The 27,119-nt window shown below is 40.6% G+C and overlaps 3 protein-coding genes across 3 annotated transcripts; all 3 read right to left on the bottom strand.

The window, feature by feature from the left end:
• Positions 1-5,795: 5,795 nt before the first annotated feature.
• On the bottom strand, positions 5,796-8,898 carry pvalb8 (parvalbumin 8). The gene is made up of 5 exons (XM_060902618.1): positions 8,825-8,898; positions 8,253-8,329; positions 7,769-7,901; positions 6,500-6,609; positions 5,796-6,008 (listed from the first exon to the last, which is right to left on the bottom strand). The coding sequence occupies exons 2-5, from the start codon at positions 8,311-8,313 to the stop codon at positions 5,983-5,985; spliced, it is 330 nt and encodes a 109-aa protein (XP_060758601.1). The 5' UTR covers positions 8,314-8,329; positions 8,825-8,898; the 3' UTR covers positions 5,796-5,982.
• Positions 8,899-17,663: 8,765 nt separating this feature from the next.
• Positions 17,664-19,231, bottom strand: LOC132869280 (parvalbumin beta-like). Its single transcript, XM_060902617.1, has 5 exons — positions 19,193-19,231; positions 18,467-18,533; positions 18,172-18,304; positions 17,952-18,061; positions 17,664-17,860 (listed from the first exon to the last, which is right to left on the bottom strand). The coding sequence occupies exons 2-5, from the start codon at positions 18,525-18,527 to the stop codon at positions 17,835-17,837; spliced, it is 330 nt and encodes a 109-aa protein (XP_060758600.1). The 5' UTR covers positions 18,528-18,533; positions 19,193-19,231; the 3' UTR covers positions 17,664-17,834.
• Positions 19,232-20,668: 1,437 nt separating this feature from the next.
• LOC132869279 (parvalbumin beta 3-like) lies at positions 20,669-21,602 on the bottom strand. Its single transcript, XM_060902616.1, has 4 exons — positions 21,542-21,602; positions 21,181-21,313; positions 20,959-21,068; positions 20,669-20,694 (listed from the first exon to the last, which is right to left on the bottom strand). The coding sequence occupies exons 1-4, from the start codon at positions 21,600-21,602 to the stop codon at positions 20,669-20,671; spliced, it is 330 nt and encodes a 109-aa protein (XP_060758599.1).
• Between the last annotated feature and the right edge of the window lie 5,517 nt (positions 21,603-27,119).

Raw genomic sequence — 27,119 nt, 5'->3', positions numbered from 1 at the left:
TTTAATTGAAATTATCAGATGGTTCTAAGGTACTTGATGAATCCCTTTTAAAGTGCCCTTGTTTATAATCTTAAATACATTCATAAATGTACTAAAACTCAATTTATGCACAATATGGTCAAAAGTATGTGTACACCTAAAATGCTATAAGTATTTTGAATATATTATAAATCTACATGTATGCTATATATGGTTTGTTTTATCTGCTTAAATATCAGCACACCAAACTTAAAAATGCTGTTTGATATTCCAATACTGATTGTGCCACAAGACTGGGACTCCACAAAGAGCAACTTCCATCTGGTTAAATACATGTTGGCACGTCTCCATCCACTGAACTGGCTCTTGTGCTTACTTTTTGTGTGTGAGGTCAGTCAAGGGGCTTGTGATGTCCAAATAATGAGGTACAAAACTGCGATAATGGTCGACCCCCAAAAACTCACCTCCTTTTTAGTCTTGCATTTCATGCAAGTTGCAATCACTGCTTTCTTATCAATTTGGGGATGCCCTTGTACGTGACCCAAGTGAAAGTATTTTTATTTCTGAACTAACAAAACATTTTGATTCAGTTGCGCAAACAAACTACCTGCTTGCTGGTGGTAACCCCCAATAAGTCATAGAGTGTTTGTGGCATGAATGTAATGCCTTGGTAAGTCTTTTGGGATTCAGACTCATGTAGAGGCACGGCTTTTGGGTAATGGACCACCAGAATTCTGGAGAGTAGAATTAGGTGAGGTGCAGGAAAGACATAAGGGTTGTGCCCTCAAGTATGCCACCAGCTGGTCAACTACCAGTTGTTTTATTTCTTCAGGAATCTCTGGTCTAAGGCATTAGTTCACAGCAGTACCTTTTATTTGCACTGTTCTAATGATATGTGACAATTCTCATGAAGAGGACATTGATTAATGACAGTGACCACAATGGTGCTTTTAGCCTTTGCTAAATGATATTCTCAGCATGACAAACGCCACCTGCTTAACATGAATCAACCAAGTCATAATATTTATCTGGCCCCTGTGATAATGACGGGCATGTGATACAGCCCATTTTGTCAAAAGAAACCTTGTGGTGTATCAGAGTACCTGGGATCACTGCAGCCCTAACACACCTGCCCAGGTCTTACTCTTACCCTTAAGATCTATTGAGGTCCAACCTATGAAGAAAGAGAGGGGTTGGAGAAATAAAGATAAAGAGTGTGACAGGAAGAAAAGCCAGGCCCATGTGACCAATTTCAGGGTTCACTGCTAGTTAGATCCTCCACAAGCCCTGGCTGGAGGCACCACTGGCTCTCCAGTCAGGCAGCCGTGCCAAGCATTGTTCCAGCATCACCTTATTCACAATTTCTTCAGCAACGCATTCTTAAGCCAGTAACCACTGCTGACAGATGTCACAGAGCAGCTGAGCAAATTACCTCTCTGAGGGAACCTCTGGTAGTGTTGCTTAGAAGTGGCTGTCTTGAGATTGGTGATAGGCAGCTGTTAGGACATGAGCTCTGTTTCTCTGGACAACACGGGAAGCAGACAGACCACCCACTGTGACTCAGGTCAGCCTCATGCTGCCAGTGCTTGATTGAAAAAGCTCCATAAAGGCTTCTGGGACATCCTGTGCAGCCATTTTTGTGAAGGTGACTTAGGCTATGGGTAGGGCAGTTGCCGCTGGAGTATTGGTGGGCTGTATTATTCCGCTATTACTGGTCACCTGGCCCCTCCTCCTCTCCACTCCTGCCCAGCCCGCTCAAGACTGCTGTCTGTCCTTGTTCCCCATTGGTGGAATGACCTCCCCATTGAGGTCAGAACTGCTGACTCCCTGACCACCTTCAAGCACAGACTGAAGACTCACCTCTTCAGGCTGCACCTCTCCCCTGCTTCCCTGCCCACTGTGTAATGATAATGATAATGCCTTTATTGTCATTGCATAAAATGTTTAGTTCATCATAGGAGAGCAAAGTCGCTGCGTACATGCGCGCCACCACTCGTGGGCACTTCAACTCAAGACCGTCCCATGTTAACCTAACTGCATGTCTTTGGACTGTGGGGGAAACTGGAGCACCCGGAGGAAACCCACGCAGACTCCACACAGAAAGGCCGCCATTGGCCGCTGGGCTGAAACCCAGAACCTTCTTGCTGTGAGGCGACAGTGCTAACCACTACACCACTGTGCTACCCTGTGTTTAACTGTTAACTAAACACTGTTAACTGTGTTTCAGTCTTGACCAACCCAGGCTGTGTACGGTCTAGCCTGAGGTTAGCCATTTGAGTTCTCTATTTAGTTGTACTTTGTATTGTTGGTTTGTTTCTTTGTTTTTTTTTTTGCTGAGTATTGATACTTCAACAGAATATTACACTAAGTATTGTTGTCACTTGTTCAGTTGGCACTAGAACTTTCTTGTCTAGAAGTTCAGCACTTTGTGTACTTGACTTTTGCACTCGTTGTATGGTACATTGCTCTGGATAAGAGCATCTGCGGGCGGCACGGTGGTGTAGTGGTTAGCGCTGTCGCCTCACAGCAAGAAGGTCCTGGGTTCGAGCCCCGGGGCCGGCGAGGGCCTTTCTGTGTGGAGTTTGCATGTTCTCCCCGTGTCCGCGTGGGTTTCCTCCGGGTGCTCCGGTTTCCCCCACAGTCCAAAGACATGCAGGTTAGGTTAACTGGTGACTCTAAATTGACCGTAGGTGTGAATGTGAGTGTGAATGGTTGTCTGTGTCTATGTGTCAGCCCTGTGATGACCTGGCGACTTGTCCAGGGTGTACCCCGCCTTTCGCCCGTAGTCAGCTGGGATAGGCTCCAGCTTGCCTGCGACCCTGTAGAAGGATAAAGCGGCTAGAGATAATGAGATGAGATGAGAAGAGCATCTGCTAAATGCCATATAATGTAATGTAGTGTAACGTAATGTATTAACCTCTCTAGCACGAGTTGACACTAGTGTGTTTTTCACCACTATTTATTTCAACATAACCAAAATAAATTTTAAAAACTCTAGGGTAGGGTTCTGTCACACAAAGCATATACATAGGCTTTCATTAACTGGATAGATGTGCAGACACTTACTCATTACCTCCTGGTTCTCTAAGACTGCCACTGCTTCACAACCAGTGCTTGACCACATACGGTACCCAGTGCTTGCCACACTATGATATAATTTTCTTCCTCTTTGAAGAGAATGCTCAGTTGGAAATGGTTCTCTCAGACATGGTTGTCATTGTTGACACTGCTGGTTTGTGGTGAGATATAATATAAATTGTGATAATAAAAAACTCTTGATCCACCACAGGACCAGAGAATTCTGACACTTTTCCGGGGTTCATAAAATAGTGGCTTGTATTTTGAATACTTGAATAAAACCTTCATTGTGGACATTTTTATGATTTAATTGAGCTCAGTTTATGTGCTTATATATGCACCATCTTGGACGGAGTTGTGCGTTACAAGAATTGAGTTGATGCTGGCGGTTTCTACTACTAGAAGTAAATAAATGACCAAATCTTTCTTTAAAAAAAAAAGTCCTTATCAAGATGAAGATGGTAATCAGTGCAAGATTTATAAATTATTTTAGTCCAGAGCTCTACTACAATCAGTCAATCAGTAAAAGTTCATTCCAAAGATTTGGTTGTGTCATTTCAATTTACTAGAAGTCTTTCATTGTTTCAGTTGGGAGTTTCTATTCGGTGAACAGTCAGGTTCTGACACTTTTGGATTATTGAACGTTGAAAGTGTTGAGTGCACTCCTGTGAAGTTGTTAATTTGTATAATCTTGAGTGTGATGAACATGAGCATGTCTTTAGTGGCTATATATATATAAACCTATTAGTATGGATACTACAATGGGACAACCCCCCATTCAAACATCCTCATTGGATTTGTTGAGCAAAATTTCTTTCAACAGTTTACTGGACATGTTCCTGCACTATCACTTAGGTACAGCGATGCCACCTTTGATATTGCTAACTCCACCGGTGAGGAGCTCCAGCTTTTATTTATTTTATGTTTTATTTCCTCCTTCTCCACATTTTACCAAGCAAGGGTTATTTAATTGGATTTTGAATTGAACTCAGGTCTCAGTTATCAGCAATGGTGTGACAAATGGTGGAGAGGCAGTGTGCCACCATCTTTTATTCTGTAAATACTACTTAAAAAGGTTCCCTGCCAATTATTGGTTTCATTTTCAAGGTATCCTGTAGGTTAAAGGAACAGTCCACCGTACTTCCATAATGAAATATGCTCTTATCTGAATTGAGACGAGCTGCTCCGTACCTGTCCGAGCTTTGCGCGACCTCCCAGTCAGTCAGATGCAGTCAGACGCGCTGTCACTCCTGTTAGCAATGTAGCTAGGCTCAGCATGGCCAATGGTATTTTTTGGGACTGTAGTTAGATGCGACCAAACTCTTCCGCGTTTTTCCTGTTTACATAGGTTTATATGACCAGTGACATGAAACAAGTTCAGTTACACAAATTGAAACGTAGTGATTTTCTATGCTATGGAAAGTCCGCACTATAATGACAGGCGTACTAACACCTTCTGCGCGCTTCGGCAGCGCATTGATACGGAGCTCAGATATCAATGCGCTGTCGAAGCACGCAGAAGGTGTTAGTATGCCTGTCATTATAGTGTGGACTTTCCATAGCATAGAAAATCGCTACGTTTCAATTTGTGTAACTGAACTTGTTTCATATCACTGGTCATATAAACCTATGTAAACAGGAAAAACGCGGAAGAGTTTGGTCGCATCTAACTACAGCCCCAAAAAATACCATTGGCCATACTGAGCCTAGCTACATTGCTAACAGGAGTGACAGCGCGTCTGACTGCGTCTGACTGACTGGGAGGTCGCGCAAAGCTCGGACAGGTACGGAGCAGCTCGTCTCAATTCAGATAAGAGCATATTTCATTATGGAAGTACGGTGGACTGTTCCTTTAACCTTATTTGAACTATAACACTTACCCATCAAGGCCACTCTCTTAGGTTTCTATACCACTTAGCCTGTAATACTCAGGCCCTGTCCACACGGCAACGGATTCAGGTGAATCCGATAAAATTTTTTATCGTTTCGGCCTGGCGTCCACATGGCACCGGCGTTTTGGGTGCCCCAAAACGATATTTTTTGAGAACGGTTTCCAGAGTGGAAAAATCTGGCAACGGCGCCGTTGCGAAGTCGTCTGGTTGAGTAGAACGGATTTGTTTACGATGACGTCACAACCACATGACTAGAACAAGCAGCACTCACTCATTCACACCAGGTAGAAGAAGGGGTTTATGCGCATGCGTCCTACTTCTTCTATTGTTCTGGTGTCTCCGATGGGACCGTCTTACAGCGCACGTAGAGGTGTGGCATGTGTATTGCATCGTTTTCAGTAAGTGTTGCGTTGCCATATGTACCTGATATTTTACTGATCCGTTGCCCATGTGGACGCGATATTTTTTTTACCCGCGAAAAAAAAAATCTCGTTGCCGTTGTCGTGTGGATGTAGCCTCAGTTTCCTAGCCATGTCACTTAACTCTTAACAGGTTATGCTAACACTGCACATCAACTGGTTTTTAGTTAATGTTGCTTTACCTATCAGGTTAGGTCTACAGGATGACAAGTTCAAATATTAATCAAGTTCAGACTTCACTTGATTTCAGTATTGCTTTTTCTTAAGACGAGTTATTCCCCCCCCCCCAAAAAAAAAAAAAATTTACTGTTCTTTTGGCATTTTGCTGTATAAAATTGTCAAGCGCATCATTTCATGATATTCAACAACCACTGAAAGGCAATGTTCATAACTTTTAGTCATTTATTTATTTATTTACTCAAAATTATTTACGTTGTGTCAATTGTACACTGGGGAGATGATTTAGATTTCATCTCTTGACAGGTATTTACAACTCTAGCATAAACTTTGCACTGTTTTGTTTCTGTATCATCAGGGGCTTCCAGAAATGAAAAGAAAGCAGACTAATAAGGAAAAACATTGTTGAACCATGACACAAGAGGAGCTTTGACCATTCAGGAGAGCACGATGGTCTGGAATTCTGTCAGAGAGGAAACAAAGCAGTGTCATTTAACCAGATTAAGTGAATTCGTAATGCAGCAAGTGCAGCAAAGTTTTTATTTAACTTCAGAAAAATATGTTGCGTTTACGACATTGCTATCTTTCTACTTTGATTTAACATGCTTTATCATTAAACTATAAAAACAGAGCTATAATTTGAATTAAACTATACTCAAAACTATAAATTATATTTTGAGTTAACTGTATAAGCTATTACAGTTAGACATTGTTTTGGAATATGTTTTTACACAAAGTGACAAGTATTTAGTCGTCTGGAAAACAACCCTATGGTTTTCTTGATGTTGTCTTTCTGAGGAAATCCGTCACGATTTTATGCAGAATCCTACAAAAGCATGTTTCTCTATCATCCAAGAAGACCCTTTTTTGGAAGTTAAAAGCCCTTAATTATCTGATTAACCCTTGAATAACCATTTTTTTTCTAAGAGTATAGTGATAATGGGTTGTATTTACCCTCAGCTCCAATCTTGCCATCACCGTCATCATCACATGCAGATAGTAAGCTCTTAGTCTCATTATCAGTCAGGACACGAGCTCCAGATGAAAACCTCTGCAGGAAGAATCTATGAAGAAAATTGAACTCACATCACTGACTCATTCTTTACAACATCTGCGCAATAAATGTGATGTACAGACAGGTGAAAAATTTCAGGCTTGGATCCACTTGTCTCCTTCAAAAGAAGCATCACTGCAAACTTATTCGAGCTGAACATCTTTGTACTATTCTGAAACATTTCTTTTAAAGATATTTTTTGGGCTTTTTTTCACCTTTATTGGATAGGACAGTGTAGAGACAGGACAGGAAATGAGTGGGAGAGAGAGACGGGGAGGGATCGGGAAATGACCTCAGGTCGGAATCGAACCCGAGTCCCCGGATTTATGGTATGGCGCCTTAGCCACCTGAGCCACGACACCCCCATACTATTCTGAAACATTTCTGTCCCGATGGGAGTGGTCTTTTCCAGGAGGACTCCGACCACATCCACGAAGCACGAAGCATTGCTTGATCACTGAATGCTTTGATGAGTATGAAAATATCACCAGATATCACCCACCAGATATCACCAATATCACCCAATTAAATACCAATGGAAATTTTTGTAGCAAAATGTTAGACAGTGCTCTCCATCACCTTCATCAAAACACCAATTAAGGGATTTTTTTTAAATAATAATGTTCTCATGTCTCCAGTACAGTTCCAGAGACTTGTAGAATCTATTCCATGGTGCTCTGAAGGTGTTCTGGTGGCTTGTGTTGGCCCAAAACCTTACTGAGCACTTTATATTGGATTTTCCTTTAAATTGTCACCAATCTGTACAAGCTGTCCTAATGTAGTAAAATGCCTTCTTTGAAAACCTTCAATTCTATTTGTTCGTGGCACACCAAATATATGAGACGTCATTGTTCTGTCTTAAAAAATATTCTATTAAGCTGTGAAAAGTCATGAATTTTTTTTGGGGGGGGTACCCTCATACTTTTGGATAAGGTTTAAAGAGCACTGAGTGTCATGCACTGTAAAATCAAGTGGATTCTTTGATAAAGCTCAGTGAAAGGGCTAACTGTTATATATCAGTACATATTATTCCATTCATGTCATGAACAGCACATTCATGTTCAGTTTTATAATCATATTGCAGATTTTTTTTAAAAATCAGTAGGCCTACACCGTCCAAGCACGTGACACTTTCCTACTCGTGTGAAAATGTATAGTTTTGTTCATACTTGAGCTCTTCCTCCTCGATGAAGCCGCTGCCATCGTTGTCGAGAATGCCAAAGACAGCCTTTACTTCCTGGGGACTTTTTTCAGAGAGACCACACAGCTGGAAGAACTTCTTGTGATTGAAGGACTCTGGTGCTTTTGTTTGAAGAAAGAAAGAAAAATAAATAAATAAATAAACAGACAAACAAACTAATAAACAAACAAATAAATAAACACTAGAAAGCTAATGCCAGAAGTATTATATTATATGGACCAATGTACACAATTTGACAAATTATAGCCTTGACTTAATGGACAGCAAAACTTTAAAAATAATCATAATAATTCTGTGATCGTTTAACAGATCTCAATCTGCATATCAGCTATGATAAGGTTATATTATATTGAGTTGTTTATGCATTTTCCTATCGCACCCATCCCATCATGTAGCCTACTTATCGAAATGAAAGAGGCGGCCAGATGATACGGCCTGCGGAAAATCTATACCTTGGCAGTCCTTGATGGCGTTGTCGATGGCATCAGCGGAAAGGATGGATGTGAGCGACATGGTCCTGAGGAGCAAACTGTGTAAATAATTAACATACATTAAAAAAAAATCAGTAAAGCGCATTATGAATCATCAGCCACAAAGTTATTGCTGTCAGTAATGCTTCTTGCAGTTAGATATTTCCAAGTTACAATAAAGTTAACAATGAAATAAAGTTTTTAAACAAAAAAAAGTTATTTTCCTCCTTTTATGCATTTTATGCATGCCTAAAAGTTTTATAAAGCTCCCTAAAGCAGTGAAACAGTATGTATTAGTATTTTATAAAAGTAACCAGAACAAAAGTTGACCTTACAGAAGAGAAATATTAGTAAGCTAAAATCCAGAAGTGCTTTAACGTATTTAAAGTATTTGTTATGCACCCTACAAAAGTGGACCTGAAAATTGAAACCTATCCTTGTCTTTAATGCACTGCAAAAAAATTTCAAATAAAAAAATCAATAAATGAAATGATAACATTTCTCCTCATGTCCTGAATGAAGCAGAGGGCAGCGTAGTTTGTATTCTCACTTACCCGTTGAAGTTGGAGTGTGGTGAAGACACTGGAGATGGAGGTAAGACTGTGTGGTGAGCACCCTGTGCGCAGGAGGGACTTATATAGGGCTGATCAGGGAGACAATGGGCCACTCTTAAGTTACCTCTCTGTGGATCGAATTCTTACAGGCAGGCCCGGCTCAAATTTCTTGGGTAACTAATTATCTATTCCTATTTATATCCACCCAGGAGCTGAATGCTGATTGGCCAGTTCTCAGTCTATCATGACCTTGTAGAATAGAAAATGAAATAAGCACTGCCCTGCGGTCTGCGGTCTGCAGGTCTTCCCTCTCCGTGCCATCCCTTTACACCTCTTCTATTTCTGTTCATACCAATGCACGCATAATAACATCTTGGTGCTTTTAAATACAATAGCATGCAATTTGGACATTAAGGATATTATACCAAGGGAAAAAACTTAACAACATAATTCACCCTTACTCATAAGAATTATAGTTACAAGCTTTATATTGTCATGATTACTATCATGTAAGATATTCATTTATGCTTTTCTTTTATTAGGATTTATGTTATTATTGTTTTATTATTTACTTTCCTATTCCCAGGTCTAATATTATAATTGCTCCTGAATTTTACTTATTGATGGTAGCGTATATCCTACAATAATGCAATCATCATCATCTCTCTGTCCCTCTCTCATGCTCTTTCTGTCTCTCTTTCGTGCTCTCTCTCTCTGTCGTTCGTGCTCTTGCTGACTCTTAAGCACACAAATGCATGCACATATGCAAACTGTACGGATACCACACACAGACACTGTATTTGTTAATCAAAAAAAAAAAAGTCACACCAGTTAATCCATCTAATCACATATTCCAGACAATGGTAAACCCTGTCATTTTTTCAGTCCAGTGCTGATTCAGGGATTAGGCTAAAGGCCACCTCTTTAGTGACCGTCTGTAATATATATTTTGTTGTGTTTTTCGACAAAAATGCACCTGCCAAGAGCTATCGTACAGAAGAGGATGCGGTAACATTTATACACAACTGATTTTGTGTTAGGTGATGGTGATATTACTTAGGTGGTTGTTTTATGTCTAATCCAGTGGCATTACATTATTTAGCTCTGTTACACCCATTATAAATCCCCTTCATAAAATCGAAAAGCCCCCTTTTCTTTCTGAATTGTTTTTGAGAAGCTCTGTAGACTACACAAATATCTCGAATAGCATTTAAATAAACATATAACCTGGGCTGAACAATGATAGTCTTTTTAAACATAATGATGGGTTTGAATGAAAAAGAAAAGCACCTGTAATTTTTCATGGCTCGCAAAGAGCCTTGCTCTTATTTTGTTTGTTTGTTTGTTTGTTTGTTTGACTGTAGTCTTCTGGATTTGCTCCTACCATTCAGCAATGCAGTGTAAGAAAAAAAATGAATGGATGTGCCAGCTTGTTCATAATACAACAAGATATCAGAGCTTAAAGTAAAACTGGAAATTTACTTTCACGTAAACTTTGTCCTGGAAGGCTGACATCATCAGTGTAGCTTGAAGCTTGGCCTGAATTGCAGAGTTTAGAGTAACCTGTTCTGAGGTTCCGGAAAGAGACACCCAAGAGACATGTACACGTGGAAGAATTAGCTGAGGACACTGGATCCAGCAGGGCTTCTTATCACCCTTCAGCCATGATGTCATGCATGCATGTATCTCAGATACCTCTTATCCTGTAGCCCAGTGCTTCTCCCTTTGTCCCATTGCCTGTTTTGCATGTTACTGATTTTTCTTCCGCCTTCTCTAACACATGCGATTCATCTCGTGCAATGCTTGATGATTGCATGATGGTTTCTAACCACCATGACCCATTAGAGGTGGAGCTAAACTGTACAGGGTATTCTTCTGCAGGTGCAAGGTTGGGCAGCCTGGGGTATCCTCATTACAGCAGTAATTATTCATAAAGACATACTGACATCTAATGGTCATCTTCTGCACCTACAGTGTCCTATACTGTAAATTAACTGTGGTATTGAATGCTGCATGATGCTAACTTTTGAACATAATGCCTCGAAGACAGCTGCGTAACGTTATGGTATTATTAGTAGTAATGTTGTTGTATGTATGTATTATTATAGACAGCAAGAATAAACAGAAATCACACAAGGATGATAAAAGATTACAATAGAATATAAGATAAACTATAAGAACATTAAGTTTAAAAGGTTCGCTTTATATGTCACAAATCAGCAGAAGTTTGTATTGGGTGTGGACTGAAATTGGTAGCCAGTTTACCTTTGGAGTACTGGAAGTGATGTAAGCACATTTTGTAGGATGGGTGAGAACTCTGGCAATGGAGTTTAGACTATACTCAGTATACTGAATGGTTTTAGCCAGGAGACAAAGTAAGAGGCAAGTGAACTCGTCAAGGCAGGTTGTGATAAAAGCATGTACTATATATTCAGTGTCTTTTGTGTTCAATATACTAGTATACAGGAGGCAAGCTATCCATCCATTCATCCATCCATCTTTTACCGCTTATCTGGATCCGGGTCGCCGGGGTAGCAGCCTAAGCAGAGCAGCCCAGACTTCCCTTTCCTCGGCCACCTCCACCAGCTCTTCCAGGGGAATACCGAGGCACTCCCATATGGGGTGTGACACTTGGCACTCCATAGCATTCCGTGGACGAAATTCATTTCGTGATGGACGAAATGCATTTCGTCCGACGAAATGCATTCTGTGATTGACAAAATTCATTTCGTGATCTACCACACTGCATTCCGTGGACGAAATGCATTTCGTGGACGAAATTCATTTCGTGATGGACGAAATGCGTTCTGTCATTGACGAAATTCATTTCGTGATGCATGGACGAAAGACATGTTGTGATGTACAGAATGCATTCTGTGGACGAAATATATGTCATGATTGACACCATGAATTTCGTGATATAGGGAATGCATTCCATGATTGACAAAATGCATTTCGTGATTTCACACACACAAAATGACACACTGTCTTCATCATTTCGTGGACATAATGAAAAATGATGTGTGCATTCCGTGGACAAAAGGCATCACGGTGTTTTATAATTTCGTCTTCATTTTCTCCATTTCGTCGGACGAAATGCATTTCGTCCACGAAATGGGCCCGGTGACACTTGGCACCCCATACTCCCAGGCCAGCCAAAAGATGTAATCTCTCCAGCGTGTCCTGGGTCTGCCCCAGGGTCTCCTCCCGGTGAGGCATGCCCAGAAAACCTCCCTTGGGAGCATCCAGGGGGCATCCTAACAAGGTGCTCGAACCACCTCAACTGACTCCTTTCGATGTGGAGGAGCAGCGGTTCTACTCTGAGTCTCTCCCGAATGACCAAGCTTCTCACCCTGTCTCTAAAGGAGAGCCGAGCCACCCTGCAGAGAAAACTCATTTCTACCGCTTGTATCTGTGATCTCATTCTTTTGGTCACTACAAGCTATACTGTGAAAATATTCTCATCTCATCTCATTATCTCTAGCCGCTTTATCTTTCTACAGGGTCGCAGGCAAGCTGGAGCCTATCCCAGCTGACTACGGGCGAAAGGCGGGGTACACCCTGGACAAGTCGCCAGGTCTGACACATAGACACAGACAACCATTCACACCTACGGTCAATTTAGAGTCACCAGTTAACCTAATCTGCATGTCTTTGGACTGTGGGGGGAAACCGGAGCACCCGGAGGAAACCCACGCGGACACGGGGAGAACATGCAAACTCCGCACAGAAAGGCCCTCGCCGGCCCCGGGGCTCGAACCCAGGACCTTCTTGCTGTGAGGCGACAGCGCTAACCACTACACCACCGTGCCGCCCTGTGAAAATATTTATTTATTTATTTATTTATTCTTTCTTAATGCTTTAATTTGAAATTTAAATTGAGAAAGATGCTCAAGATGTGTGTGAGCTTCACTCCCAAATAATACAAAAAGGGATTTAGTGGAATTGAATTTTAAAAATGTCAAATTTAGTAGTGTTAAATTTTAGAAAATTGGTGTCCATCTATAGTTTTACATCATCTATATATTATATGGACACAAGTATTTTAGTGGGAAATACACCACTCATATTTTTCATACGAGCTACATCCGGGACATGGAGAACCACAACTGTGACATAAATCTCTATATATCACTCTTGTGAGGAAATCAATGAATTGTGAGGGTAAATTTGTGTAGTTCATGAAGTTTATCTTCTCGTGTTGAAAAACTCGTATTTTTCGTATGAAATACATTGTAGATCTGAGTGATGTATTTAAATAATATTGGCTGGTGTTCCAGATGTATTCTATTCAGCTAGCATGATATTCAATGAGTCAAAGACGAGTTCAATATCATGCTAGCTGAATGGAATATATCTGATATACCACAAAAAAAGACAGCCAATGTTGTTATTATTATTATTATTATTATTATTATTATTATTATTATTATACATACACATTCCCTTCAGGTGTTCAACGCGTCGGTCTCTTTCAAAATTCTCTCAAAAGCTTTCATATTTAACAAAGCAAACATGGCGGCCATGTTTGTTTACAAATTGTCACAGTCGCTCGCTAGCATGGAAGTTTTACGTCTCCGATGTGTGACATCTTGTTGTCTTGACAACCATGCAATTTTGCAAACCATATTTAACACTCGTTCTCCATTGGGTAGGGTGATGTAATACAGGTAGGATAAGCGATATGCTAACAATATTCCATGCTATCAAACTAAATGAATGAAACCTGTTTGATGGGAATAGAATACATCTTCTTAGTCCATCAAAAAAGTGTCCTGTATGTATAATTCCCAATATTTCACTCTAATGACGTCACTCCCAATGTTTTCCCATTGACTTGACACATGTTGTCAAAATGGCAAACTGGTTCAAAATTAAAATTATTTTGACTAACTTCTGCATTTTTTTTTTACCTGGACGTATCCATATAATATAAAGAACATTACATGGTGGTACAAAGATATGAAGTTTATCTTCTCATGTTCAAAATATTTTCACTTGTTCGCTTCGCTCACTTGTGTATACATGTACCACTCGAAGATAAACTTCATATCTTCATGCGACTGTGTAATATTCACTATATATGAAATAAGAAGCAGGTGATGGTGGTATACAGTCAAGCCGGAAAGTCTGTATACCCCTTTCACCTTCTCCACATTTTATTACATTACAGACTTATTCTACAATAGATTGAGCTCATTTTTTGTCACAAAATTCTACACAAAATAGCCCGTAATGACAAAGTGAAAGCAGGTTTTTAGACATTTGTACTAATTTATTAAAAATCAAAAGGTAAAATATCATATGTATTGTATATCATATGTATGTGTGCACACCCTTTGATATGACACCCAAAAGTGAGCTGAGATGCATTTTGTTTCCACTGATACTGCTTGAGATGTTTCTACAACTTAATTGGAGTCCAACTGTGGTAAATTCAATTGATTGGACGTGATTGGGGATTGCCAACACCTGCCTATATAAGGTCCCACAGTTGACAGTGCATGTCAGAGCAAACTCCAAGCCATGGGGTCAAAGGAATTATCTGCAGACCTCAGAAACAGGATTGTGTCAAGGCATAGATCTGGAGAAGGGTACAAAAAAATGCTGCAGCTTTACAGGTCCCAAAGGGCACAGTGGCCACCATCATTCATAAATGGAAGAAGTTTCGAACCACCAAGAATCTTTCTAGACCTGGCCGCCTGGCCAAACTGAGTGATCAGGGAAGACGGGCCTTGGCCAGAGGGGTGAGCAGGAACCCGAAGGTCACTCTGACAGAGGTCCAGCGTATCCTTGTGGAGATGGGAGAACTTTTCAGAAGATCAACCATCCAGGCAGCACTCCACAAATCAGGCCTTTATGGTAGAGTGGCCAGACGGAAGCCACTCCCAAGTAAAATGCACATGACAGCCTGCTTGGAGTTTGCGAAAAGGCACCTAGAGGACTCTCGAACCATGAGAAACAAGATTCTCTGGTCTGATGAAACCAAAATTGAACTTTTTGGCCTATTCAGATGTGACCAAGCATCACATCTGGAGGAAACCAGGCATGGCGAAGCATGGCGGTGGCAGCATCATGATGTGGGGATGTTTTTCAGCAGCGGGAACAGGGTGACTAGTCCTCATAGAGGGAAAGATGAATGCAGCTAAGTACACTGAGATCCTTGAAGAAAACCTGCTCCAGAGCGCTCTGGGCCTCAGACTGGGGCGAAGGTTTACCTTCCAACATGACAACGACCTGAAGCACATAGCCAAGAGAACAAAGGAGTGGCTTTGGAGAAAGTCTGTGAATGTTCTTGAGTGGCCCAGCCAGAGCCCAGACCTGAATCCAATTGAACATCTGTGGAAGGAGCTGAAAATGGCTGTGTACCGATGCTCCCCATCCAACCTGACAGAGCTTGCAAGGATATGCCAAGAGGAATGGGCAAAAATGTCCAGAAACAAGTGTGCCAAGCTCGTAGCTTCTTTCCCAAGATGCCTTGAAACTGTAATTGCTACCAAAGGTGCATCAACCAAGTATTAGGCTAAGGGTGTGTACAGATATGTAACCCCTAAATAACTTATTTTTGTCAGTAAAATAAAATTGCATATTTTCTAAAAACCTGCTTTCACTTTGTCATTATGGGCTATTTTGTGTAGAATTTTGAGACAAAAAATGAACTCAATCTATTATAGAATAAGTCTGTAACATAATAAAACGTGGGAAAGGTGAAAGGGGTGTGCAGACTTTCCGGCTTGACTGTACATACCGTATGTTAGATTCTGTGCTTGCATAAATCAGGGTGTAAGCAGTGTTACAGTAAAAACTGACATTGTGATAATACATGACTCAGAGTAATATGTTACAGAGTAACAGAGTAAATGCTGAAACATATTGGACCGAGAACTAACCCCTGGGGTACAACCTCAGTTAAAGTAACTGTGGTAGTTTTGTACCTGTAAAACATTCTGTTTAGTAGTGAGGTAGGACTTGAACAAGGCAAGAGGTAAGTCTGTGACCACAATAAAAGAGAGATGGGAGAGATAAGCGATCTGGCGGCTTGTCCAGGGTGTTCCCTGCCTCTCACTCATACAGTAGTTAGCTGGGATAGGCTCCAGCTTGCCCGCCACCCTACACAGGATGAGCGGTTACGGATAATGGATGGATGGATGGAATGAATGAAGTTAAGCCATATATGCAGCATTCACAATGCAGTCAATTTTTAAATAATTTTTTTTTTTGGGGGGGGGGTGCAACAATCTAACATATAAAAAAAACCTAATCAGGTTTATATCAAACAAACTGTCATGTTTAAAGCATTTGTGAGAATAATTAAGAAAAAAACTATTACAAAAAGAAATGTAAAAAGCCCTCCTTAACAGCTGCACAAATTTTCTTCATAAAACATCCATCCATCATCTGTAACCGCTTATCCTGTGCAGGGTCGCAGGCAAGCTGGAGCCTATCCCAGCTGACTATGGGCGAAAGGCGGGGTACACCCTGGACAAGTCGCCAGGTCATCACAGGGCTGACACACAGAAACAGACAACCATTCACACTCACACACAGTCAATTTAGAGGCATCAATTAGCCTCACCTGCGTGTCTTTGGACTGTGGGAGGAAACCCACGCAGACAACATGCAAACTCCACACAGAAAGGCCCCCGCTGGCCACTAACCCAGAACCTTCTTGCTATGAGGCAACAGTGCTAACCGCTATACCACCATGCCAGCCCTCAATCAAGATTTTTTTTTTCAGTCATTCATCAGCGATGCTCTCCCATGCCTCTTGAAGGAGTATCCAGCCATCCGGCCATTATCTGTAGCCACTTGTTCTACAGGGTCGCAGGCAAGCTGGAGCCTATCCTATGGGTGAGAGGCGGGGTACACCCTGGACAAGTCGCCAGATCATCACAGGGCTGATTGAAGGAGTCTAGTTTAATTTAATTACAAACTACTGTAGTGGTTGGCAAAATCAGAATCAGAATCCGCTTGAGACAAAATATAAAACTGCCTCTTCAAATACACAATACAAGCCTACTGGAACTTTATACAGTATGCAACAGGATATGTTTGGTGTAGGTCAGGAGGAAGATAATAACGATGATGATGTTAGTGGAGATTATGATCTCACAGAAGATAACAATAGTAATGTTAATTTATATCAATTGTATGATAATTACAATACTGATTATGATGATAATGGTGGTGAAGATGATAACCATAATCGTGACAGTAATGATGATGGTGTTAATAGTAAAGATTTTGATGAGCATGAGGCAGGTACATGATGATAATTTGTCATATGATAATAAATGATGATGGTGGGGGTGGTGACATTAACAATTTAGGTGAGGTTCAGTATCAGGTGAGTGATGATAATGATACTAATGGAGAAGATTATAACAATGACCTCACAATAGACTACAGTAATGTACTAAAAATGTAATTGGTATGCTGCTGCTGCTCCTGCTGTTCTGTCTATAAACTACACTACAATGCTACTACGTTATGTTCATTGCAGCAAGCCTAGTGCCGGTTGAGACAATGATGATGAGTATGTGAAGATATGAGATGAAGACAGATGATGATGATAATGTATTGATAATAATCTCCCACTAGACAAATTCTATTCACCAAATAAGCTATAGCTGATCATTTTGGCATCAACGTTATAGACCAACATTATAATACCATATTTTCTGTTTCCTGTTGAAAATTGTGTATGATGAGGGAAGGTATACACTCAAAGAATGTACAGGAAGTCAATATAGCAAAAGAATATTTATTCTTTTCTTATCATCCGTTCCCGTAAAAGTGCATCAGATTTTACAGTAAGCAAAATTCATATTTAAGACAGGATACACAGCTGCGCTACATTCACAATCATCACTTTGGACAGTGTGCTGCATGGGAGGAAACTTCTCATAAGCATCGGTATAAAAATTATTTATAGTCAGATGAACATGGGAGGTCTCGGGCAAAGTTGTTCCTTCAGAGCGAGAAGTAGAGGTTGTTGGTCAGAAGCATTTTATGCCTTAACCAGGTTAGCGAATTCTGCAGGATAGGAGAAAAGTGATTAATGACGCATTGAATTATTGCAATGAGCGCCATGTCTGTAATAATAATAATCATAAAAAGCATTTACCATCAGCTCCAATCTTGCCGTCACCGTCAGTGTCTCCAGCCTTGAGGAAAGTCTTGGTCTCTTCGTCAGTGAGTGCCCTCGCTCCGGGTTTGAAGTTCTGCAGGAACAGTCTGTGGAGGGAGCATTATTATGCTTGTTATTAGTGTTATTACGCATTATTACAGCTAAAATAGAGCTTTCTATCAATACGCTGTAGACCAGTGAACTAATTTCTCCTTACTTCAGCTCGTCTTCCTCAATGAAGCCACTCTTGTCCTGATCGATGATACGGAAAGCCTCCTTGATGGCGTCAGAGGACTTGCCAGTCAGACCGACCTTAGAGAAGAAGTCCTTGTGTTTGAAGGAGCCGTCAGCTGTGTAAAACAAATAAACAAACAAAAAGTTATTACAGCACTTTATTATTATTTATGGGGACCAAGACCCATCTTACTGCAGTTTGAATATTTATAACAATAACAACAACAATAATAATAGCAATATATATTTAGCCTAAAGCTAATTAGCCTATATGGTACCTTTGCATGCATCCAGGGCTGCAGTGATGTCAGCATCGCTGAGGACTTTTGAGAATGCCATCTTTAGCTACATAAGAAAAAAAAAATTATATATATATATATATATATATATATATATATATATATATATATATATATATATATATATTAACATTAGCATCATAATGTCATTATAAAAAACATGCAAATTAATATGCATATGATATCAATGATTGCCCTGAGTCTGGACATGATCACATCCTCTTAACCTTCTTTAATCAATGCATATGCAATTTGGCCTTGAGGAGTCATTAGTTGCACCATCCATTTTCATTTGACTTTTCTGTTGGTTTTTTTTTCTTAATTTGCTCACAATCAGTTATCCAATTTTCTGTCACGAGCTCAGTGATGTGATCAAGTCGACCCAAGACAGTACAAAGCAACAGGTGCAAAGCTAATGCGTGTCACATCCAAGTCACATGGCCACCATTAGGACATTAAATCTCATCCAGTAGGCTATGTCCAGCAGGATATGGGATGATGTGCTCCAAACCACGGTATAGAGGTAGAGAAATTTTCTTTCACGTCCAAGATAAGTCCAGTGGAAATGATTTAGAAGCAGTGCATTTTTTTTTTAAATAGATGATCAGATAGGCTTTGGTAAGGGCCTATTGCAAATGCATTGCAGGTCCTGTTTCAGGGGTTTTTCTCTTGCTTTCTTCTGTCCCTCGCTGCATGCAAACTCACCTCTTGTGTCTTTTTGGTGGTGAGCTGTAGATTCTCAAAGACTGGAGCAAACTGCAGTGCACTCCGGCCCTTTGCTATCAACCTTATATACTTTTCACACAGTCCAAATATGAGGCCTAATGTAACGGACACCCAATGGAAGAAGGGGGGGTGCGTTTGAAATGCATCCAGCAGACAGACTGCACTATATTTATCTTGATCAAGGAAGACGCTTAAATGGTGAGTTTGAAAAAAGCGATCTGTAATGTCCCGCAATGCTAATAATATACGCTGCTGAGCCGCATGAAACAGCGCTGGTGTGAAGTGCATGTATGGATAACAGTGTGCTCGCATAGGGCTCAGCTCATTTCGCCCATACAAAACTCACTAGTGCCTTACTACAAGTTATCTTCAAGACTGTGTTAAGGTATGCGATGCAGCTTTATGTTTACACCAAAGTAACACTGATAGTCCATAGACCTGGAGGTAAATTTTTTACACATTTTAGCAGACCATATTTTGCAAAAAGAATGTTTTACTTGCTCTAAAATGCCTAATTATTTTTCTTATTATTTAATAACTAATGATTCAACTTGCATGTGTCGTAATATTAATCTGTATTACTTTGTCTAAATATCAGTAGACCCAGTTATCTAAGTGTAACACGTGAGACTACTGTCAAATCACTGTGACTACTGACTTGAACATTAATAAAAATGTAGGGATCCTTCAAGTGTTCCTGTTCTATTCTCATCATGTATTCCCATGTTTGTTTGTTTGTTTGTTTGTTTCCCCCCAAGATTTATCTTTCTCCAAGAAAGAAAAGTATTCTTTAAAATATCAACCTCTTTCGCTAAGTTCATCCTGTGACTTGCTTGACTTTGGTCCCAGTAATCACAAATTCAACAGCCATTCTAATTAGTACCTTATGAGTAGAATATAATTTGGACTCTGTTTCGATGAAGGAACTTATAATCATGATGTTTGACACAGCAGAGGGCAGCACTATTCCATCTGACCAATATGGCAAGCCATCGATGCTAACATTGCAAGTAACTAGATAGTAATGCTGTGTGCAAGTGAAAAACTATCCTTTGTAAATCCCTTGCAGTGCATCCCCAGTGCAGTGTATGGCTTTTTCTTTAAGAGCACGACTACCCTGAAAGCTTTTTGACAACAACACCAGATTGTACTTCTTCAAAGTCGATTTGTCTTGCATTTGAACAGAAGCAGGAAAAAAAAACCAAAACAAAACACTATGCTCTTAAAGACGTTACACCAATTACATTTATTCCTTGTTTTTCACTCTTCCCCAGAAGTGCATGAGACATTTGCACAAGCCAACATGTCCAGATAATGTTAACGATACACTTTAAGGACAATTTCAAGTAGAAGTCAGTTCATAAATAAGATATAAAAAATATGATCTTAGGTCAGATGAGCAGTAGCATGAGTTCTGGTTCCGTGAACAGAGAAGGGTCTTGGTCAGATGGAAATTTAAGACTTTACAAGAACAGCGAACTCTGTGAGATAAAATAGAGATAAAACTACCATTAGTGAATTGCACAAAAATTGTACCAAAAAAAATCCCTTCATAGGTATACTAAATGTATATTTTAAAATGTTCAACTTTATTGCTAACTATAATATTTATAACTTAAGCCCAAGCTAGCCAGTGTCTGCATATTCCAGATTACTTCATATAAACATTTCCCAACTAATTAATTAACTCCTTAGTATATTACTGAAGTGTTCTATGCCATGTGTGTCAGTGTGTATCGAATTACCCTCAGCTCCAATCTTGCCATCACCATCACTGTCGCCAGCAGCAAGGAAGGCTTTGGTTTCTTTGTCGGTCAGTACCCTGGCACCTTTCTTGAAGTTCTGCAGGAACAGCCTATAAAAACAGCATTGATGCTTAGTCATTGCATTCATGTGTCTTAGAAACAGGCCAATGCTTTGGGTAAATTACAAAGAACGATTAACTGTTATCAAGAATGAGTTCTTACTTCAGCTCATCCTCCTCAATAAAGCCACTGTTGTCCTGGTCAATGATGCGAAAAGCCTTCTTAACATCATCGGCAGACTTGGAGGCCAGACCAACCTTGCTGAAGAAGGCCTTGTAGTTGAAGGTGTCAGCAGCTGTGGATTGAGACAATTATAAGACTACTTATGCACACACAAACACACTGACCTGCCCAGAAACTATACTATCCATGCAGTCATATCACAAAATTTGCTTTCTCACAGGTTTATTTTATTGATCTTACTAGGTTTTTCTATGATTAAAAGTTTAAATCATTTTTTCAAATGTAATGGCTTCATATGGTACTTTATATATTATATAAACTACAAGAAATTGAGTCTTACCCTCGCAGGCAGCAATAGCTGCGTTCACATCAGCATCAGCCAGCACTCCAGTAAAGGCCATTTTTCAATCTGATCAAGCTGCGGGGGGCAGGAATTTGGGACATTTTTTCATCAGCTCAGAATGAATGAGATGCCTGGTATAATGTTTAACAAATTTTCTATCTATAATATACCATAAGTTAATTCCTTACTCTCCTTATTTCTACTGTCCAACTAACAGAATGACCGAATGCTTGCTCTTGTATTTGCATGGGGAAAGTAGAATCTCTAACTAAATCGTAATTTTTGAAGGTTTAAGTCATATTTTATAAATTAAGTTGTATATTATAAAAGTAGGGCAGCACGTTGGTATAGTGGTTAGCACTGTTGCCTTACAGCAAGCAGGTCCTGGGTTCGAGCTCAGCGGCCGACGAGGGCCTTTCTGTGTCCGCGTGGGTTTCCTCCGGGTGCTCCGGTTTCCCCCACAGTCCAAAGACATGCAGGTTAGGTTAACTGGTGACTCTAAATTGACCGTAGGTGTGAATGTGAGTGTGAATGGTTGTCTGTGTCTATGTGTCAGTCCTGTGATGACCTGGCGACTTGTCCAGGGCGTACCCCACCTCTCGCCCATAGTCAGCTGGGATAGGTTCCAGCTTGCCTGCAACCCTGTAGGACAGGATAAGCGGCTATGGATAACGGATGGATGGATGGATTATAAAAGTGCAATAGCTTCACAGAGGTCCTATTTAAGATGGCATAAAATCAGATCTGTCATTCAGTTTAGTAGTTTGTAATGCCAAGTAGATCTCATGCATGCAGCTAAGTCTGTATAAGAGGTCAAGTGACATTCACTTTTGATGGGGCACTAATAAATCATTGCCTTAGTATTATAAGGGTCTCTCTAGGTTAAGAATAGATGGGAGATAGAACCTTATAATACAAAGGGGAAAAAATTACAAAGATTATAAAACAGCATGCACATGGGCCTTGAAGGTTTTCCTTGGCGGCGTTCTTCTTAGTGAGACCATCAAAGATGCCTCCATTTCATGTGCAAGAAAAGTCCATTTTTTCCTGACAGGCCAGTACTAATGCAGAAACTCGTCAATCACTAGAATGTATTCCCCAGAAAAAGCTGTCCATTGCCATGTTTTTTTTCTGTAAACCATCACAAAATCCTAAACCCTCTGTATCCTGAAGATTCTTTGAAGGCTGGTTTCATTTTCTGGTCCATGAATAAAAGTGGCAGAACTTTCGTCACACTCACCTTGTGCTTCTCTAAGGCGAGTGAAAAAGCAGAGGAAGTCGAGGTGTGTCCTTTCGCTCTTTTTGAGGCCACCTTATATATTCTCAACCCTCACTATTTACAGACCTTGTGAGTACTTGTGAGGCCTTGAAAAAATTTGTCTACTAGTCAAATTTGGACTATTTTTAACCCTCTCAGGCAAAGCTATAAACTATGGGTAGGCCTACTCCTATAACACACAGCAAGATGCCAGCGTTCACACACATAACACAGCACTTATACTAATCCTCATCAGTGTTTCCATGTTTCATTTAATTTTCAGTTCTTATGATCCAACCAGAGACACAAAATCAATGCTATATTTTAATAAATTATAGTTTTGCCAGTTTGTGCCATTTCATGTAGATTGATGATGTGTGAACCAGTGGTCTTTTGTGTCACATAAGTATAATTAAAGACCTATATCTTTAAAGGTATAATATCCTGCTGTTCTTATGGGTAGCAGTAGTTCCTGTGGAGGTCATTGATTAATGAATTCAGTGCAGTGAACATTGTGGCTATGCAGAGAATTGGATCCGTCCAATAATGGGTAGACACACTTGCTCCAGTTAGTGGGGAACCATGGAAAGGACGAAGGTCTGGTGAACCATGTCTCCTATTTCAGCTACTCGAAAACACTATGGAGTCTACTTACAGCACCTTGGTTAAAGCCCGTGATAATCTGGTTAATGCCAGCTCCAACAAGTCTTTCCCTAGGTCAGATGTTGTTCCACCTACAACTAATGATGACTGTATCCTCAATCCAGCTGGACGGTTACAGTCCAATTCTTGACCAATGAAATGACCCAAGCAAGGCCTTTTCAGGCCCTCTAAACCTTTCATCAAGTCTACTTTTAATTGCAGATCCCTATTTAGCAATTCACCCCAAGCAGAACTAAATAAACTCATGACCAATTACAACATATCCCTCACTTGTGTTCAAGAACACCATTATTTTCATTTGGATGATGAGCCAGACATAAGAGCACATGACATCTGAGACTGCACTCTGTTCACCACTTCAGCTATGAGAAACTTGTCTAGTGCATCTATTGGTGGAGTTCGCATAGCTGTAAGGATATCATTATTCCCTCTTGTTATCTCCATCAGTGCGAGGATTGTCATGTTCATACTCAAAGGCAATCCCAAAACAGTTATTGTCTCCTGCCATGCACCACACAGCAACAGGCCTGAAAGAGACTATGAAACCCTCAGGGGCGCCACTAGGGGGGGAAAGTTAGGGCGATTCTAAGGGCCTGGCACTGACGGGGGGGCCTGTGAGGGATATTAATATTATTTTAATAGTATTGCCTTGTGTAAGTTTTTGAAATAAAATATTTAATTTCATCTGTTAAAATATGCAAATTATACATGGTTATGATTTGCTATAACATTTTCCTTGAATTATTTATGATATTGTCATTTCACCCCTCCACCCTTTTTACTAATGGTAGTCTGATTCTGGGAGCGGGACACGTGAAATGTGTATGCTCCATGTATGCACAGCGCTATTAGCGCAGCTCAGATCAGCTGTCAGTTTTTCTACGTGCGCAACAGAGGTGTACATTCTAGAAGTTGCTAAGCAGGAGCAGGTGTGATGGTGGTGAGATAAATTATGAAGTCCGGATGTCAAAAATGGAAGGAGAAGCAGCAGAAAGCTGAAAGAGAGAAAAAGGGTCGACAATTGGTGACTCAGTTTTTCCCAAAGAAAGATAGCCTATTATTCACTGACACTCGATGCCATTACAACATACTAGCTAATGATAGACTAGCAGATTTCATTTTAACCTAGTTGGAATATCAAGACAACACTTTTCAGTAAGCAGTGCAGTGTCATTTTATTTAAATACTTCACGTTTATTGCCATGGAAGATCAGATGAATGTAATGTAGAAGGTCTGCACAGAACTAGCTAAACTTGTGCAATAAACTAGCCTACTGGGCTAATACGTGAGATAAAATATTAGGCTAGCCTACATGATACTGGTGCTAATAACTGGCTTCAAAACTAATGAGGTGCCCTCAGCATACACAGATTCAGCCTCAGGAATAGGACCCCAGCCCTCAACCCAAATCCCAGTTGAAGGAGAAGGAGGTGAGCAATACAATCCATGAACTAGAAAAGCACTCGGAGAGCTCAGACCTCCACCAAGAATCCTTTAAAAAAATCCAGGATCCAGAAGGTGATCTGGATCACCGCCAAAATTTAATGGATTGCTACTTGTGCCCAGTCACACCTCTGGAAAAAATTTCAGAGCAATCCGTTCATTACTTTTTCTGTAATGTTGCTAACAGACAAACAAACAAATAAACAAACAAACCAACGCTACCGAAAACATAACCTCCTTGGCAGAGGTAATAATAATAACTAGAATGCATTTCCGGAGAAAATGCAAAAGTGTGCTTGCTCAGGTGCGCCGCCATGGCGACCCAGCAAGAAAGGCGACCGCACGCCCACACGACAAGTTTTGTGTCAACACACGAAAGTTTGGCCAAGACACAAGGTGGATTCTCATACAAAGATGACAGGCTGGCAAGGTTCTTTACAGGGACATCCCAGAGCATCACTAACATGAAAATTTAGATATAATTCTAAATCCGTAAAGAGATATGACCCAAAACACGTTTTTGCTCATTGTGGCGCCCCCTAGTGGCCAAAACACCAAATTTGATGAGGGTACATGAACTGGTGCCGAAAGTCATCTCAACAAATATGGTCTGGATACGTCAAAGCGTTTCTGAGATATGAGCCAAAATACATTTTTGCTAATTGTGACGCCCCCTAGTGGCCAAATGACACCATATTTGATGAGGGTAGTTTGGATGGTGTCCAAAGTCATGCCACTAAATATGGTCTTGATACATCAAAGCGTTTCCGTGATATGAGCTCACTTCCTGTTTGGTGGCTTCGCCATCGATTTTGATTGGCTGCCACGGGCGAACGTTTCGACATATGAGAGCGAAACGAATATCATTCATTAGGCATGGACTGGAGATCATGTGTGCCAAGTTTCGTGATGATCGGAGAAAACATGCAGCCAGGGTCACTCTACCTTCACTTTGGACAAAATTCAAAATGGCGGAAAATCTAATTAAGCGGAGAATGACGTCATAGGATGCGCTGGAATCATCTAGCTCCAAGGATTCCAATGGTACCAGACTTATGAAAATCGGACATACGGATCAAAAGTTACGTGCATGAACACATGTAAGAATGTGATCAGTTGGTGGCGCTAGACCGTGAGACGTACCAACATGTAACTTGATGAAATCAATCAGGGTCCACTCCTCTATCAGTGTACCAAGTTTCATGACTTTACACCTTACGGTTTGGCCTACAGAAGGAAAAATCTAGTTTTTGCGTCGCGTGCCCATTCATTTCAATGGGGAAAAAATTAATCCTTTAAAAAAATCCGGGTTCCAGAAGGTGATCCGGATCACCGCCAAAATTTAATGGATTGTTACTTGTGCCCAGTCACACCTCTGGAAAAAATTTCAGAGCAATCCGTTCATTACTTTTTCTGTAATGTTGCTAACAGACAAACCAACCAACAAACAAACAAACCAACGCTACCGAAAACATAACCTCCTTGGCAAAAGTAATAAAGGATTTAGGGTTAAAAACTATTTTAATTGCTAGGCTACAGTAAGCAGCATTAGACTATTAAGACTTACATTAAAATGAAAAGACTTTTCTTTTATGAGCAACTATTATTAGGTAACTTAGTATGGAGTTCATTCAATCAAAATGTTCATGTGTTGAGAGAACTTGCATGCATTACTGTCTCAGTAGTATCTCAGTGGATTTATAACAGATTCTGTATTATGCACATTATGGATACTTCAGAGCCAGGGCCCTCCGCAGGCCATGATGCAGCAGCCAGAGAGGAAGCCAGAGGTGTTCAAATGCAGGAAGAGGAGAGGGCGAGGGCCTTTCTGTGCGGAGTTTGCATGTTCTCCCCGTGTCCGCATGGGTTTCCTCCGGGTGCTCTGGTTTCCCCCACAGTCCAAAGACATGCAGGTTAGGTTAACTGGTGGCTCTAAATTGACCGTAGGTGTGAATGTGAGTATGAATGGTTGTCTGTGTCTATGTGTCAGCCCTGTGATGACCTGGCGACTTGTCCAGGGTGTACCCCACCTCTCGCCCGTAGTCAGCTGGGATAGGCTCCAGCTTGCCTGCGACCCTGTAGAGCAGGATAAAGCGGCTAGAGATAATGAGATGAGATGAGATATACAGTTTACATGATTTGCAAATTATCCCATTTTTTTAATTTATATTTTACACAGCTTTCCAACTTTTTTTGAAACAGAGTTGTAC

This window comes from Neoarius graeffei, chromosome 20 (assembly GCF_027579695.1).
Source record: "Neoarius graeffei isolate fNeoGra1 chromosome 20, fNeoGra1.pri, whole genome shotgun sequence".
Lineage (NCBI taxonomy): Eukaryota > Metazoa > Chordata > Actinopteri > Siluriformes > Ariidae > Neoarius > Neoarius graeffei.
This window is presented reverse-complemented; position numbering and strand designations above follow the sequence as displayed.

Excerpts from the sequence above, each read along its gene's own strand:
- pvalb8 (XM_060902618.1), bottom strand. The coding sequence starts at position 8,313 with ATGTCGCTCACATCCATCCTTTCCGCTGATGCCATCGACAACGCCATC. Across the intron at positions 6,610-7,768 it reads ATCGAGGAGGAAGAGCTCAA|ATTCTTCCTGCAGAGGTTTT; the intron begins GTATGAACAAAA and ends TTTTCTTCATAG. Across the intron at positions 6,009-6,499 it reads TGGCAAGATTGGAGCTGAGG|AATTCCAGACCATCGTGCTC; the intron begins GTAAATACAACC and ends CCTCTCTGACAG.
- LOC132869280 (XM_060902617.1), bottom strand. The coding sequence starts at position 18,527 with ATGGCATTCTCAAAAGTCCTCAGCGATGCTGACATCACTGCAGCCCTG. Across the intron at positions 18,062-18,171 it reads ATTGAGGAAGACGAGCTGAA|ACTGTTCCTGCAGAACTTCA; the intron begins GTAAGGAGAAAT and ends CTCCCTCCACAG. Across the intron at positions 17,861-17,951 it reads CGGCAAGATTGGAGCTGATG|AATTCGCTAACCTGGTTAAG; the intron begins GTAAATGCTTTT and ends CCTATCCTGCAG.
- LOC132869279 (XM_060902616.1), bottom strand. The coding sequence starts at position 21,602 with ATGGCCTTTACTGGAGTGCTGGCTGATGCTGATGTGAACGCAGCTATT. Across the intron at positions 21,314-21,541 it reads AGCTATTGCTGCCTGCGAGG|CTGCTGACACCTTCAACTAC; the intron begins GTAAGACTCAAT and ends CTCAATCCACAG. Across the intron at positions 20,695-20,958 it reads TGGCAAGATTGGAGCTGAGG|AGTTCGCTGTTCTTGTAAAG; the intron begins GTAATTCGATAC and ends TTTATCTCACAG.